A 17,075-nucleotide genomic window follows, 5' to 3' on the forward strand; every position below is an offset into this window, starting at 1 on the left:
TCCAATTAAGCGCTTCAACTCTTTTTCCACCTCAAGCAAGCAATAACTTTTTTTTGTATATAATATTGCACAATTGAGGAAGTTATATCGAATTTTGCAGTTTCCATACAGCTTTTCAAAATGCGGATAAAAATACGTGAATGAAAATTGTGGCTTGTGATAACAGCTTTCGGAGTCATATCACAACGGAACATACACAGCAGTCATAGTGACAGTATAAAGGAAGTTATACAGGAAACTGCCTTGAGCACATCTGTGAATGTTGAGTTTCCTGCCAGAGGTCTCTGGCAGCATCACAACAGCCTCTCCTAAATGTTTACCAGCACTTGGCCAGTGGCTGGTGTTCATTTCCCACACTGGTGGCAATACAAAGATAAAAAACATGCATGTTAGACCTGCAGTTGGTTTGTGTTTGTGAGTTTGGTTGAAGGGATGGCCAATGTTGTGCACACGCTCAGTTTGTCTGGGACAAAATGTTATGCCAGGTAAGGAGCGAAGGATTTTGCAACTGAACAAAAGAAGACGCGTCAAGGGGGGATGCGTTGGCTCAACATAGCTTTGTTTTTTTCATTTTTTTCTTTTCTTGGCACAGTGAGTATCCAGAGTCAGTGCAATGCAAAAAGCAAGCAGCTCGAAGAGCAGCAACACACAACCAAGCTGAGTGAGAAGCACGATACTACCTCAAGATTTTTCACAGCTGGGGACATGTTCGCTGCTCGTATCCCTGACGGTGTGAAATTAATTCTTTAATACTTTGCATGATGAGCCGGCTCCATTGTCAAATTAGCTATTAATGACATCTCTGCCACTGTGAAATTCTCGGCACGGCCAGATGTATGTAACACTACTGAATGATAATTCTCAAAGCTCTGGAGAACATGCTAATCCGCTGCATAATTCATCACCTCACAAAGCATATTTCTTCTGTCAGCTGATCAGTATTCATAAGGTTTGGCATTCCTTTTAGGCTTTTTAGAGCTATTGAACTCCAGCAAAATTCACAATTCTTATTTCTTTTTACATTCAGCTTTAATCTGCCTTTTTGGTCTTAGTAAAGTGTGTTATTCGAAGAGAGGTTAAAGGATGATTCTGCAGATTTAGTGTGATGTTAACGCCACTGCTCTCGCCGCTGGTTGTCGTTGCTGCTGACCATCAGTGAAGCATATTACTGGAATCTGTCAAGCCTTTTGTTTCACAGCATAGAGATACAAGTATGACAAACACGAACCATTTTCTTGTCTATTTGCACCGATGTCCCTGGGAAGAGAGGCAAAGCCGTCAATGGTTATATATCACGTTCTAACTATGGCATAATTACCCAAACAATCAAGGAAAAGTGTAACATACATAGGCAGCAATGGTAGAAACCAGCATCTGCAGAGCAATAAAATACAGAACACACTTCACGGATCTAAGAACAAGCCTTTTTTTCTCCAAGCAAACTATAAAATGCAAGCCTAATATGCAGTTCCATTTAGCTTCATCTGCCCTTATGATAATGTAAGTGTGTGTTTATTGAAATTGCTATAGCGCAACACCTTGTTCACATCTTTACGCATTGTTGGGTTAACAGAAATTGGATGTCATTTGCAGAAAATGAGCTCCTCTTTGTCACGTTGTGTTTCCGAAAAGCTTATGGACACTTGGGATTTTGAACCAAGAACATGCCGACAACATACTCGGTATTAGCAAAAAGTCACTGAAGCGGAATTGTCCATTACATTACATTATGCAAGTTTGCCAGATCGGGTAGCGGATCTGTAGTTCAAATGAACTGGACAATGTAATGTAATGGACAATTCCACTTTAAACCTACACGTTGATTGTTAGAGATGGGTTTAATTATTTTATGGTTTATGTTTGAGACTCTTTTGTTGAAAGATTCTGAGGGGTTTGCTCCTTAGTGCTTAACCTTCTGAGGTGAATGAATGCATGGCGCGTCCATGGAAATGTTTTTTCAATGTCTCATTTAAAATTGAAAGGTCCCATGACATGGTGCTCTTTGGATGCTTTGATATAGACCTTAGTGGTCCCCTAATACTGTATCTGAAGTCTCTTTTATATAGGCCTTAGTGGTCCCCTAATACTGTATCTGAAGTCTCTTTTATATAGACCTTAGTGGTCCCCTAATACTGTATCTGAAGCCTCTTTATATAGACCTTAGTGGTCCCCTAATACTGTATCTGAAGTCTCTTTATATAGACCTTAGCGGTCCCCTAATACTGTATCTGAAGTCTCTTTTATATAGACCTTAGTGGTCCCCTAATACTGTATCTGAAGTCTCTTTCCCGAAAGTCAGCCTTGTTGCAGAATTACAGCCACTAGAGCCAGTCCCACAATGAGCTTTCCTTAGGATGTGCCATTTCTGTGTCTGTAGCTATTGAAGAGGAGAGGGGGGGGGGGCAAGGTGGAGGTTGGGGGTGTGTCCTTGACCAACTGCCACTTTGCTTGTTTGAAAGCCATGATGTCTCTCTCTCTCTCATGGGTGGGCCAAATTCTCTGGGCGGGCAAAGCAGAGAAAGATTCCAAATCGGAACCTCTGAGCTTTCATTTTATCAAAGACAGAGCAGGATACCCGGGGCTCGGTTTACAGCTATCGACCATTTCTAGCCACTGGGGGACCATAGGCAGGCTGGGGGAACGCATATTAATGGGACCTTTAAGCAATAGTACAGCGCAGACATGTGGTTTACATATTTCCAGAATCAGCAGAACCTTTGCTTTTGTGTCCTTTTATTGGGTATTTAATGGAGGACTTAGGTGTCCGTTGGCTTTAGTAAACTCAATTCAAGCAATAAAAACATTGTTCATTTAAAGAATAAAAAAAGGGAACTTCAACTTTTCCCCCTTAGGGCCAAATTATCTCTTTATACATTGAACTAGTACACATTAAGGCTGCACTATACAGAAAGCTGAGTTTGTTCTGAACATTTTGATGTGAAACACATGGGCATCAAGTCATATACAAATACCCTTAAAAGGTGAATTTAAGGAGATATGTCAAAATCGAGAAAATGCCCTTAGACCTCAGAGGGTTAAGTGTTTTGTTTCTGATGAGTTAAGACGATGGCATTTAAAGAGAAAAACAACGGACAAAGCTGTGAACAAGGCGTAATGATGATGTCTGATACCTTCTGATAAAAAGATGCATGAAACTGCCTCGTCTGAGGAGGAGGTGCTGAGACACAGTGATGTTCGAGAATGAGCTCTTGCCCATCCGCCTACTTCCTGTCAAAAAGCTGACACTTCCTCCCAGCGATGTTGTTAGACTCAGCGGCACTAATTATAGCGCCAAGTCCAACCGAGGCTGCAGTATTCTGCCTCGACTGCAAAATTGTGCTTAGGAGTTTATGTCCCAGAAGTGTTAAGGCTTTTTAAATCTCAATACCAGACATTTCTAAGTACTAATGAGTACTAATGAGCTATAGCAATAAGGTTTAACAACATGAATGATTCGATGTAAGAGCGGTATTAAAGGTTTATATATTCACAAATAAGCACAGTTAAGTCAATTTGAAAATAAGTAGATAAATGGTAAAAAGAATTGGCCTGGTATTGTTTTTTTTGCCCAACTCATACGATATGTTTTGAGTCAGAGAGGATAGTTTCGCAAAGCACCTAATTACGGTTGATCGAACTTGCAAGATGTCAATTCATGGACAGTAATTAGTCTGAATGTTAATGAAAGTATTTTTTGAGTTCTGATCTCTTTAAGACAGCTGCAGATATGTTGCTTTTATGCAACAACAAAAAATACAGAATTTAATCTCTCATTCACATTTTTTTGGGATTCTTTCTCTAAAAAAGGTGAATTCCCACTGTCCAACCCAACCATGTACTTTAATGCTCTGCGAACCTAACCTCCTAACAGAGGCTCCTTGTCTTTCCTGTCATTGGGAGCCAGTAAGGATGAGGGGTTAGCATTAGCGGTAGCTGCAGTTAATGGAGCCACAGGGTAGCCATGGCGAGCAGGATCGACGGCCCCAAGGTGGAGGCCAGGGAGGCGGCCAGGAGCCTGCCGTCGTTCACCAGCCTGAAGGAGATGACCTCCACTTTGAATCCGTCCTCGGTGGCTATGCAGCGGAAGACGCCTTCCTTCAGGGGCGTGTCAATAGCCGGCCCCAGGACGCAGAAGTCTCCGGAGAAGAGGCAGGGGTAGTTCTTGACACAGTTGTCTTTCACCCAGCGGTAGGTGGCGTGGAAGGAGCGCACAGGGCAAGGGAGAAAGATGGAGGTGTTGGACTGCACCAGCACTTCTCTGGGAGAAGTGCTACGCTGCTTTAAAGCTGAGGGACAAAGAAATAAAGATTTTTTCATACCAAAATGAATCCTTTCATTTTGCAACTGTAAATGTTGACTTCACTTTTGATCGTCTGTTGTGTTATTCAGTGGGAAAAAGCATTAATCAGTATTGTTTTTTTACTCTAAAATAGAATGATAAAGAGTGAAGATGATTAAGCATTTTGTATGAAACTTTGTAGTTTTTGTATAATTCCTTTGCTCCAAGATATCAGTTCAAGATTAAAACACATTGCTTTTTTAAGTATTATTTTCTGGGGGAATAGATAGAACTTGCTTTTCTACTGTACAGCCAGGAAATGTGGCATCAGTGACACAACTGGAAATGAATGCAATGTTAAAATCTGATCACTTGAGGAGATAGCCGTCCCTACAGAGGGGAGTAATTGTCATGATTAGTTGAGGTTATAACTATAATAATAGTTGAGGATTTTGAGCTTTAAAACAGGGCAAGCCATGATGTAAAACAACAAATCCCTCCCTGCAGATTTTTGGACTCTGCTCAATTATATGATAATAATCTTTTTACTGCAGCTGCTCAGAAAATATCCTATTTTGGTTTAATTAAGATACAGAGAGAGTGGGAGAGAGCAGATAAGGGCTCACCAGCAGCTTCCCCACAAACCGAGGAGTTTGAACGGTCCAGATTCTGAATGAGTGTCCTGTTGGAAAATAATAGAGAGGACAAATTAGCAGCATTAAATAGTTCCACAAATGGCTTATGAGCCTTCACATCAACCTACTGTTACTCCGCAAATTAAAAAATGCGGAGACAAATAATTCAACGTCAGGGGAGAAAGGAGTCAGAGGCTTATTACTGTACAGCACATGATTGATTTTCATATTTTCTCCAAAAAATTGGAAATGCACAAGATCCACTCAAGCCAAAGCAATTTACTAACCAAGAGAAACACATTATTAGCTCACCGTGCATTTTTGGTGATCGTCATGTTTTCCTTTGAACTGCAGTTTCTTGATAGTTAAAGGAAGTTTCATGACAACCACGGCCAATGATTGTTAGGTTTTTGCATTAGCTCAGGCAGTACTAATAGAGTGTTTTTGAAATCTCTAATAAGAGCCCTCTCCTCTCTTGTCTTCTCATGCAAAAACACAATGAAGTTCAACAGTGACCGCTTTCTTTTTGAACGGCTCTAGTTACGGAAGTGATTTTCACCGTTCAATTGCTCCATTGAAATTTCAGAAAACGCTTATATGAAGAGTTTTAAGCCTGGAGCCAAGCCAACCAGCTATGGGATGAATCATGACCATAAACCATTTGATTTGGCACAAACGAACATTTTGAAAAAAACAAACAGCAAAAAAGGCTAAGGTACAAGACTGTGTACACGAACAATCAGACTTCAGTGTCACTCACTAGCAGTTCGCGGGTTCACGGTTGCAGTAAACATTTCCATGGTAACAGCATGCTCCACCAATCAGAGACGTCGGTGTTACACTTAGGATTGTGGGTAACATGGTATTTCTCCAAGACTTCGCAACATGTTTTTTTTAAAACATGGTTGATTTCAAACAGACTTGTGGCTTCTACAGGCGCATAAACCATTGTTTAATGATCTTGTAGCTCGCGGTCAGTCTAACCTGGATGGTTTAGATATTATGGCTAATAATCAAAATCCTTATGGAGAAAATGAATGGGAATTTCACTTCTGGAACCACACTGTTGAGCCCTAAAGGTCTGCACGATGACATCATATTGAATCATACCCTGTGGTGACGTTGTATCCAGGTGGGATTGGGATACACTTCCTCCTGGACCTGTCCCAGCCGCAGTACGGATCCCGGGAAAGGATGCACTCCCTGCACGTGTCGCCATAGCGACTGCAGTCAGCCAGTGGCAGCCGCTGGACCTCCATCGCTGTACCAACATACAGGTGTCCCTAAGGAGGAAAAGATGCAATAGACTGTCACCAGTATTACAGGAATAAAACAGCCAGTGTTGCCACTGCTAACATGACCTCTTTTCTGACAAAATAATTACTATCTGTAGCAGAGCCTTTGAAAATAGCTTTCAAACCAACATGGGACACTAAAACCCTCAACTTAAACCCACAAATGAGGAATTTCTATGCATGGAACATGGCTGGAAGATATTTAATATTTTATAAAGGCTCTTATAACCCAACATTGAAGATTAAACAGCCTCATTCATCCAATAATATTAGAATAATAAACAGACAATTCATTATCATGAGAAACGTTTTACTCAGCAAGAAATGTCAAATATTTTTCGGATTCTTTCCTCTGTCTTTCTGTTAGATCCCTTTTTTTTCTCCCAATCCTTTTTTTATTTTTAAAATATCAATTTTCATGGGTTTACATCTCTGCAAATTGCCTTGAATGAAAATCCACCGTACAAAGTATAAATGAGGCACAGTAGATTATGGTGGCCCGGAGCAACTATTTTACCATCTTATCCTTAATGAAAGCAATGAACTCTGAATAAACGTTAAAAATGTACATCACATTTCATTTAATTAATGGTTTAAGCACTGAAATAACCCCCCTATACCACACAGTGTACCATTATTCCTCATACCTTTTGGGAGTCGATGGCCATGTTGAGAACGGGGCCCTCATTGTGAAACAGAGAGTACTGAGATATGATGAAGACCCCCTCGCTGCTGTGAAGAACTTTGAGAACTTTGCCTTGGTCTGTAGAAATAAAGAAGAAGACATTGTAAATGGAGTGGAGGGATGGATCACAGGTCTGTAGTCTTCTAAACTCATGTCATACGAAAATGCGTGTATTCTGGTTTTCTATGGTTTTGTTGCATTTGTTGTGATGTCCAAAGTATTTTCTGAACACGTGGACTTTACTTGGACAGCTTCCACTCTTAAAGTAGGCTGAAGTGCCAAAGGCAAAATTGCAGACCAGAGTTATCGGGATCTTTTGAAAAAGCATTTGTGAAGTCGGAGCTGCTCTGAAAGGACAAATAGTGTAACTGTAACTGTTTAACCTCGAGCCAAAACCACAGTGCTGGCTACAGTAATATTATAGAGGAAGTCTGTATCTTGGGCGGCTGATGGTAGGGTGAAGTTAAGAAGTTGAACTCTGTAGAACTCCTTGAAAACATTCAGCACTGGAAGTAAAGTAACTTTTAGACAGTGGGTACATTTTGGATTAATCACATCCAAACATCTATGCCAAGTTTCTTTCCTGACTGAAACGATGGAGTATTCAATGTCTGAGAGCGTTTATTCTTGCCTCCAGCTGGGATGTTTTCCACAGCAGCACCAGATGAGTGATCTGACATACCAAACCTATTGAAAAAGTGATTTCTCGCCGCTGTTGGAATTGTTGGGTTTCTGTAAATTATAGAGTGTGGTCTAGACCTTCTGTATCTGTAAAGTATCCTGTTATGATTTGACACTATAATTAATTTTGAAGTTAATTTAAAAACTAAAGTGAATCATTTGTAACTGCTAATGTAAACTGAAGTCTGAATTGCAAACTAAGCAAAGCAGGCAACTAACCCGGGGCCCCAAAACTCCAGGGGCCTCGAAGGTGTCAGGCTTACTGCATGTCAACTGGTTTGTTCTAGTTTAATAAAAAATGTGCTTGGGAATACAGTATGCAACACTAGAGTGCAATATCAGCTGACATGATGTAGGCCTTAAGGTAGGTCTCGCTTTATTAGGACCCGAAGTCAAAATCTAGCCTCAAGACCCCCATTATCACAGTTTTGTGCTTATGTGTTGCTAATTTCTAAATTGATTTATGTTTAATTAAATTACCACCCAGCAGACCTCAGGCCAGGTAGGTTTAGGTTTAGGTTTAGCACAGAAAAAAATTGTAGAAGCACAGAGTTTGTACAGGAAAGACTGCGACAGTTGTCAGCTGATTAACCTCACTTGTGCCCTAAGGCTATAAAAGCTGCCCATGTGTTCACTCTGTCTCTCTCTTCCTACTGCTAATATCCGCCCTGCATCTCTTGCGTGGACTCCCTCCTTGTTTGCATTCCCCTAGCCAATTTGTAACAAGTAGAAACAGGCCAAAATTTCTCACTAATTGGACATTGTTTGGAAAAACTGCTGTGGGCGTGTGATACCTGCATCAATTCTATTCAGAAATCTGTTCTGTTTTTGTGGCTGACATACAGTAAAAGGGCAACCGGTTTCTCAAAGGTGTGTGATCAGAGGGTGGATACTCCATAATTACCAATAGGTGCACAAAACAATACATGCCATGACGGCAGCCCATGAGCACACACATTTGATTCTTTCTTATATCATGTTAATGGTTATTTATCATTTTTAGCCCCCCCAAATCTCAAAATAACAGGAGATAAATAGGTTCCCACGGGCTTCATTTCAAATTGGCCGCTGCCATCTTTTTCTTTTTTTAAACTGGACATGACGAAGAGGAGGCAGCTGGGGAGGATGATGCAGCCAAGCCAGTGTTACCTATGGTTGCAATGGTGCTACGCTAAGCTAAACGCTAAAGAGGGAATGTTGCAGATTTTCAACCCTTGTAAAGCGAGTCATACGGCCGAGTTTAAACGCGTACATTCGGGTACTGGTGCCTTTTATCTGTATGTACGGCAGTACACAGAAAATCTGCAAACCAAAGCAAGCTAAAGCTAGTTAGCTAGCTCTGGTTGACAAAATGCTAACGAACGCTGAACAAGACACTTTTAGGTGACCAAAATGTGCCAATTAACTTTGATGAAGTGAAAACATAGTGAGAGGGTCAAAGTTTAAGATGAAAACATGGACAGCACACAAAAACAAGTTCACGACTATTTTGATGTCCACAGTACCATGGTTAGCATCACTATGCCTCTGTCCTGATTGACAGGTTGGTCTGTAACCTCACCCTAAAGCATCCCCTGCTTTATCGTCTATTTTAAAAGTAATGGGAGACATTTACAAAATACACATCATGCTGTATTGAAGAAGACTTGACACTAGTGATTGAGAGCATAAACTCATTATGAAAATGTTTACTGAGGTAATTCTGGTAAATCAAGCGAGAAGTAGGGTCCTTTTCTCATAGACCTCTATAGAAACAGACTTCTTTTTGCAGCCAGTGGAGTCGCCCCCTGCTGGAAATTAGATAGAATGCGGGTTTAAGACACTTCCACGTTGGCTTCTCTTTTCAGACCGGGAAGCTCCATCCATTATTTTTTACACTCTATGCTTGCATGCAGCTTGATTTTGAAAATGGAGGAGTCATTATTGTAGCTCTGAGCCATCACTCTGTTTTGTGCACTCGGCTATTACTGTCACGGCCACGGCAGTGCTTCTGTCTCTCCCTTGTTCTCTGGTTTGTCCATCTCTCACTGTGTGTGTGTGTGTGTATGTGTGTGTGTGTGTGTGTGTGTGTGTTTGTTGTGTGTGAGTCACATTCTGTCCTGCTGTTACTGTGGCCCTTACCCAGCCAACCAACACACCTGCTTACAGTCAGCTCTCCTGGCTCACCACACACCTGTCTACAGTCAGCTCATCAAGCCACAGTGTATCAACCCCAGCTTTCCTTCCACTCATCGCCAGATTGTCTCAGTGGTAGCTACGCTCATGCCTCTACTTGTGAATTTGTTACCTCATTTAAAGCTTGTTTGTTTGCTTTGCTCCAGGAATTTTGTTTGCCAAATCAATCCCTCTGCTGCCATGCCGACCAGCCACTCTCCACTCCCATCCCCTCCCTCCACTCCTTCCTCCCATTCTCCAGCCTTTCACTCACCTTGGTTGTCTCCTGTTTTAGTAACTCCTGCAATGAACCTGTTAGTCTTTATCTGCTTCCTTGTGTGTGTTCTTTGTTTGGGTCCACTTGCCAACAACTCCTTAAATTACACTACCAGACAGAAAAGTGCAGCATCACTCTTGCAAACTGTTTACAGTAGTCTCATGCTCTGAGAGTTTAGGGATATTTCATTAGACTGAAAGCCAGTGAAATTCTTCTACCCTTACAATTTGCATTATCTAACTCATTGCTTCCAGCAGACTGCAACTTTCTCTCCAAATAATTTAAAAGCTCCCTGCAGAAAGACATTCTAATGTGTTTTGGGGTGGCAGTAGCTCAGTCTGTAGGGAGTTGGATTGGTAACCGGAGGGTTGCTGGTTCGAGTCCCCATACGGACCAATGTATGGTGGTGGAATAGCTGCAGCAATTTGTCACATCTAATATTATTCTACCTTCCCCATTGTGAAAATGCGATTACAGTGATACCTTTTTTATCTTACATGTTCATTTCTTGAATGCTCCCTCCTTCCATGGTCCACTTTTGCATTTGTAATTAGGCAGGCTTTTGCTGTCACCAAGACTGAAACTGTCTACTGTCTTTTTCATAAACTTAAAATTCTTTTTTTTCTCTGTAGTCAAAGATAAATACTTCTCATTTTATCCCTTTTATTGTCATATGATTCTTTAATCCTGCCTACAGCTATTTTCAGCTCTTTCATCAAAACAGTTTCAGCACAGAGATAGCAGCAAGGCATACTGAGGGGAGAAAGGGTGACTGAGTGATTGATTGATAGATTGATTGGTTTTATTTAAGGATATAGAAGACAGAAACAAAGAATCCAAGGGAGAACATGTCAAGTGTAAACACCTGTGTATTTTCAACATGGTCCCTGACGTCATAGACAATGCTGAACCCATGTGGCAACTGCTGAGTTGTTTTTTTGGTTTTATTTATCTAGGGAGAGTCTGCTGAGTGCACATTCTTGTACAGTTAACACCTTCCCTAGTAAATGTTTCAACCTGAACTCACAGAATTCTGTGAAATGAACATGCCCCCTTAACTCAAAATCTGTGGCAGTTTCACAGATCGCTGAAAATTCCGTGATGGGCCCACAGAAGAATTCCGTGAAATGAACACGGCCCCTTAAGTTAAAGTAAAGATCGTGGGTGGGCTTATGTTTCCATGACACACGGGACAACAACGGGACGGTTGGGTTTAGGAAAAGAAGAAGGGGATGGTTGGGTTTAGGAAAACAATAACGGGACGCGGGACAACAAGAGGTTGGGTTTAGGAAAAGATGAATGGGACAGTTACGGTTGGGTTTAGGAAACGTGACACGCGGGACAAAATCCCCGGTCTCCTGGGTGAAAGTCCTGTGTTTGACCCATCCACCGCCCCAACCAACCTCCCTACGCGGATTTTCGGGCTTTCATACTACTCGCCACCGTAGTCGCTCCTAATGCTACGTCATCTTCTCATTGACTTTACATTGGCCCACGCAATGCGGTGTTAACAGTTAGTGATCATTTCACGGAATTCTGTGGGACCAGGCTGAAATTTTAAGTTGCCCACACTTATTATCTCAAAGCATTATTCCAGCTGGCCTAAAGATTCAAACTCGCCTTATTTTGTCAACAAGGTCTGTTTCCCTTCTCTCTAAAGGTGCAACCTCTTCACATTAACTCTGAGTTACAGGCACTCACTTCCCAAACTCATTTTTTTCCCAGCCGGGCTCCACCTTGGTCTGCCTCTCTAACCTTTAAGCTACTGCCACCTCGAATGTCACACTGTGTGAAAAGAAAATAGCTTCTGATCTCAAACATAAAGTCAACTTGAAACAAGTGTATGGCTCTGACATTTCTTCCATCCCTTAGGGGCTCTTTCTGCTGTATCATTTCCATGTCTTGAAAAGTCCAAGCAGCTTTATCACTTCTGGTGGTCAATCTGTCAGTGAGTTACTGAAGGAAAGCTTTTACTACTGCCTGTTCTTTTGTTCCATTTCCAACAGTCGCCAGTCTCAGTGACTAACTGAGAGCCAGAGGAAAACTGAAGTCTTTCAACCTCTCATACCTCCTTTGCGACTCTTTAGGGTCCTGACACAACACACTCACAGTCAGCCGTCTTTGGGCTGTTGACGTCAGTGTAGATTTTGTCCAGAACTGTTGGCCCCAGCTGGCACTTGCCAGCAGAGTCAACTAACTTGCAGCGAATCAGTGATTGCACCCATTTAGGTTTCTCTTGAGCTGTCACTTCTGATTTTTATTTTCTTGTTCTACAAGCCAAACACCACAGGCCGAGTCATCAGACATAATGGACACATTCTAAAATAGTATTTCTAATGTAGCAAACTCAATTCTGGCCAGCTCTGCGTGTTGTGCTGATTGAGGCAGACATACGCTTTGGAGATCTGTGGGGTTTTATTCTTTTGGAAAAGAAAAAAAAAAAGACTAGTATCCTTGCATTGCCAGACCTATCTCCACAACGCTGTGGAGTAAGGTTTGGCAACACCACACAGGATAGGAGAAAAAAACTCTCTGGGTTGTTTGAATTTCTTTAAACCAATCACAATCAGCTTGGGGTGGCGCTAAGCTCCGGACGCAGCGACGGTGGCTCTGCAAAATGGTCTCTTGCACCCCGCCAAAGAACAGGCCACATAAAAAATATGTTAAGTTTTCACGCAATACAGTAATGTGTGCTATTTAAATTAGCTGGATACATGGTTAAACGTAATGTGCTCTTACCAGTGTATCGCCAATTGGTACAAAACATCCCAGTTAAATACTAAATACATTACAATCATTCAGCAACAAAACCAAACAGTCCTGCCTTATTGCACCCTTCACATTTCCGTAAAAACTTTGCAGCCATTTTCATCGTGGAACAATAGCTTGCTAGTTGGAGGTCGTTCTTGTTTTTCCATAGCGAAGAGGTTTTGACAAACAGATAGCAGCAGAGGTGGGGAATTTGGCGATGCACTGGATGTCTGGCCTTTCAGGCTTATCCTGGCATTCTACTTTGATCCAGACTAGACTTCTAGTGAACAACTCAGCAACTATAAAAAAGAATTGATTTGTCCCGGCCTTGGACCAGGTCTTTTGATGCCCCAGACTCAACTACAATTTTAAATAAAATGCTGTGTCTACTTAGCTTAACTACTAACTTGTTTTTCCAGCTTTATCTATGGCTGTAAATATCAGCTTCTAAGACACTTCTGACTAAGAAGGACTCCAATGAAACTAAGAAGAAAAGACGAGAGAAGACTTAAAATTCCAACCATTAACTGAGATATCAAACCCCAGAATGATTGGAGAAGGGCATTTATCAGAGAAAGGACATATCACCACAACTATATGCTACAAAATAATGAATGTTGTTTATAGAAATCAGGTCATAATCATTTAAATAATCAAAGAACTAAGTTTTTTTCCAGTGCACCACGTTGAGTCTGTTATGCATGAAAGTGGTTTTGAATATTGTTTTTTGTTTTCAAGCTGACAGATATTTAAGTAACTGGCTATTATACGCATACATTCTGCTGAATTGGTTACACTATGGCGATCAAAAGAGAGAAAATAACTGTGTCACATCCTGCAGCGTTTTGTCAGCCTGCATCTTACAGGGGAAGTCCCACAAGACTAGTTAGAAAGGTTTTAAAACACAGAGTATACAGTATGCTATTTAGTTAATTAGGACTCAGCATGGCACCGCTCTGTCAGTTTGTTTCAGGCCAACATTTTCAAGTGAATTCCTTTAGCCTCCGAATATCATCATTCCTTTTGCCAGACAAAGGTGACTAGAATAAACAAGCATCTGTGGGGAAATTAGATGAGTAATGTTCTCTACTTTTATAACAATCCCATCAAGGTGCCCGGGAGCATGGCAACCACAGTCTAGTCACTCTACTTGAGCGGCTGAAGAGTGTGTGCTTTGATCAGCTGAATATGTAGCAAAGACGATACAAATCTAGAGAATGATATGCGTTAATATACAGAAATGCATGAAAAACAAGAGGGTGGAGCTACGTATGTGATTCAGGTTTGTCATGTGGAACTAATGTCTATTGCGTACTGTTGGTTGACCCTCTGGTGTACTTTGCGTTCTCACTACAAACAAACCCAGATTCCAATAAAAAGGAGAGTTCTCTGTGCTTCTGTAGACCACAACAATCCGGTGCAACCAAGGCAGGACAAAAACGGTATAAAGTAACAAAAAATAGCCGGTGCAACACAGATGTCTTCTTACTTGATGGTTTTATTACTTAAGATGCAAAACAGTGACTAACGTTTCGATGTAGAGTTACATCTTCATCAGAGTCCTGAACCCAGATTCCAACTCAGGCTGTTTGGTCTGCATCAGAGTTTGAATTACAGCATTCTCACTAGACTAAAGGAACCGAACCAACTAGAAACATGCACCAGAGTTCATTTAAAGCGCACTAAATACATGAGGTGTGAATTCAGGCTTTAACTGGTCTTCATCAGAGGAAGCCCTATTGAGGTTAGTCTGGATCAACAGAAGTACTTTTCCAGGATAAAGCCCCACATCCGGCGTGTAGCTCACGCGCCAGGCTTTGCTCCTCTGAAACAAGTTTCTTCCCCGAGACTATTTTGCAGAGCCACCGTCGCCGCATCGGAACTTAGCGCCGCCCAAGACGATTGTGATTGGTTTAAAGAAATGCAAACAACCCAGAGCATTTTCTCCTATCCCAGAATGTATCTGTGGTGTAGTCAGACCTTACTCCACAGCGCTGTGGAGATACAGTAGGTCTGGCAATGCTAGACTACATTGAAGGTGAACTCATCCCCTTTGAAGATATTTATTGTTTAAACACTATTTTTGCCCCCCAGGCTACCACACTAATATCAGCCATAGCTTTTCTTTGCACAGTGGGGTTTGTGTCTGTGAGCTCATCTTTGTGAAGGATATTGGATTTTCCATCACCAGGGAAGAATAATGTGTTACTCAAAATGATTGTGCTTCGGTTTCACTGTCACTGGTTGAGAGGTGGACCCTGGCTCGCCACTTCTCCTCTTCTGATTGGTTTAAACTGCTCTAATGCAACTATCCATCATTAAGAGCTGTCTGTCTGCTCCACTCACTAAAGATTGGATTATTTCAAGGAGGGAGCTTCTCTCCATCATTCGTAGAGACACAAGGACATGTTTGGAATTACTGATGCAGATTGATGAGCTTGACTTGTTAAATATTAAAGGTCCCATTGCATGAAAACGCCACTTTATGAGGTTTTTCAACATTAATATGAGTTCCCCCAGCCTGCCTATGGTCCCTCAGTAGCTAGAAATGGCGATAGGTGTAAACCAAGCTCTGGGTATCCTGCTCTGCCTTTGAGAAAATGAAAGCTCAGATGGGCCGATCTGGAATCTTCCCTTTATGATGTCATAAGTGGAAAGGTTACCTCCCCTTTCTCTGCTTTGCCCGCCCAGAAAGAGAGAGACATCATGGCTTGCAAACAAGCGAAGCATGGCAGTTGGTTAAGGCCACACCCCCACCCTCCACCTTGCCCCCCCCCCTCTTCTCCTCAATAGCATTTAAAGCTACAGACACAGAAATGGCACATCCTAAGGAAAGCTCATTGTGGGACTGGCTCTAGTGGCTGTAATTCTGCACCAAGGCTGAATTTCAGGAAAGAGACTTCAGATACAGTATTAGGGGACCACTAAGGTCTATATAAAAGATACTTCAGATACAGTATTAGGGGACCACTAAGGTCTATATAAAAGATACTTCAGATACAGTATTAGGGGACCACTAAGGCCTATATAAAAGAGACTTCAGATACAGTATTAGGGGACCACTACGGCCTATATAAAAGCATCCAAAAAACAGCATGTCGTAGGACCTTTAATAGCTGGTGCCCTGTACCTAGTGAAGGTGATGCACTATTTAACAGGTGAAAAAAGGAATGTGATCAAAATGGAATTCGAAAAAGATCAGGGTTGTCTAAGACTTGTATGTTTCTTTCTTCTTGTTTTGAACAGAACGGACAGCTAGCAGTGAGCAGATTTCACACACTCCACCTTTAAAATAAGTCAACGTTGACGTATGGTTTCACATTGGCCATTAACAGCGGGCTCCTGTCCTGGGTAAAAGTCCTGTTTGTTTGACCAATCCATCCCTCCAAACATACTCCTTTGCTCCTGTCATAATTACTACGGCCAGGCGCCTGTGTAGCTCACCTAGTAGATACAGAGGCTAGAGTTTAGATTCTCGGCCCGAGCCCGAGCCCGAGCCCGACCCAAGCCAGACCGGACCTCGGGTCGGGCTCGGGCCGTTATTTTCCGCCACATCCTCGGGCCGGGTCGGGCCCGGGCCGGACCCTTGATCAATCAATTCTTATTATCCTATTTGGGTGGGGAGAAAGCGATGCCATAATCAGAAATATTATAAATATATATATAAGCTATATAAAAGTAACAAATGTGTAGCCTACAAAAGTTAGGCTGCAGTTACAAAATGCAGCACTTCATGCGCGGAGTCTCCTCCTCTCGCACGCATCACACCGGGAGCTTGAAGATATAAAGAAAAAAAGAAAAACAGGAGAATTAACTTTGAGCAAGTGTGGAGGAAAGTCAGAGGTATGGAAGCAGTTTAAACAAGTCGTGGGCAGTGACAACAATATGTTGTTCATCATTGTTTCTTTTTTTTTTTTACGTTTCTTCATTCAGATCCATTTGCGATCCGTTCCATTCTAAACAAACAGCAGTTTACATGCTTCGTCCTTGTTGTATTATTCTAAACAGATTTCTGCAGTTCAAACAACTCTGAATTGTAGTTGAGAACGTCAGTTATAACGGCCCACGTATTAAAAAAATGTCGGGTTTAAATCGGGCTCGGGCTCATAATTACAGTTAATGTGTCGGGCCGGGCCGGTCTCGGACGCAACGTGCTCGGGCTCGGGTAGGTTCGGGCTTGATTTTTTGGGCCGATCTAAGCTCTAACAGAGGCTCAGTCCTCGACGCAGTGGCCGCGGGTTTGGTTCCGACCTGCGGCCATTTGCTGCATGTCACTCCCCCTTTCTCTCCCCTTTCATGTCTAAGCTGTCCTATCCAA

The 17,075-nt window shown here is 42.0% G+C and overlaps 1 protein-coding gene across 1 annotated transcript in view; it reads right to left on the reverse strand.

Annotated features, from left to right (window-relative positions):
* Positions 1–2,856: 2,856 nt before the first annotated feature.
* si:ch211-113g11.6 (uncharacterized protein LOC559008 homolog) overlaps positions 2,857–17,075 on the reverse strand; it is a 42,593-nt gene continuing 28,374 nt past the window's right edge. Inside the window, exons 11-14 of the mRNA XM_031298467.2 lie at positions 6,857–6,972; positions 6,025–6,197; positions 4,906–4,961; positions 2,857–4,286 (exon numbers count right to left, since the gene is read on the reverse strand). Coding sequence (XP_031154327.1) covers positions 3,940–4,286; positions 4,906–4,961; positions 6,025–6,197; positions 6,857–6,972 — 692 coding nt within the window. The 3' untranslated portion in view covers positions 2,857–3,939. The remainder of the gene's footprint in view (positions 4,287–4,905; positions 4,962–6,024; positions 6,198–6,856; positions 6,973–17,075) is intronic.

Source organism: Sander lucioperca, chromosome 10 (genome assembly GCF_008315115.2).
Source record: "Sander lucioperca isolate FBNREF2018 chromosome 10, SLUC_FBN_1.2, whole genome shotgun sequence".
NCBI lineage: Eukaryota > Metazoa > Chordata > Actinopteri > Perciformes > Percidae > Sander > Sander lucioperca.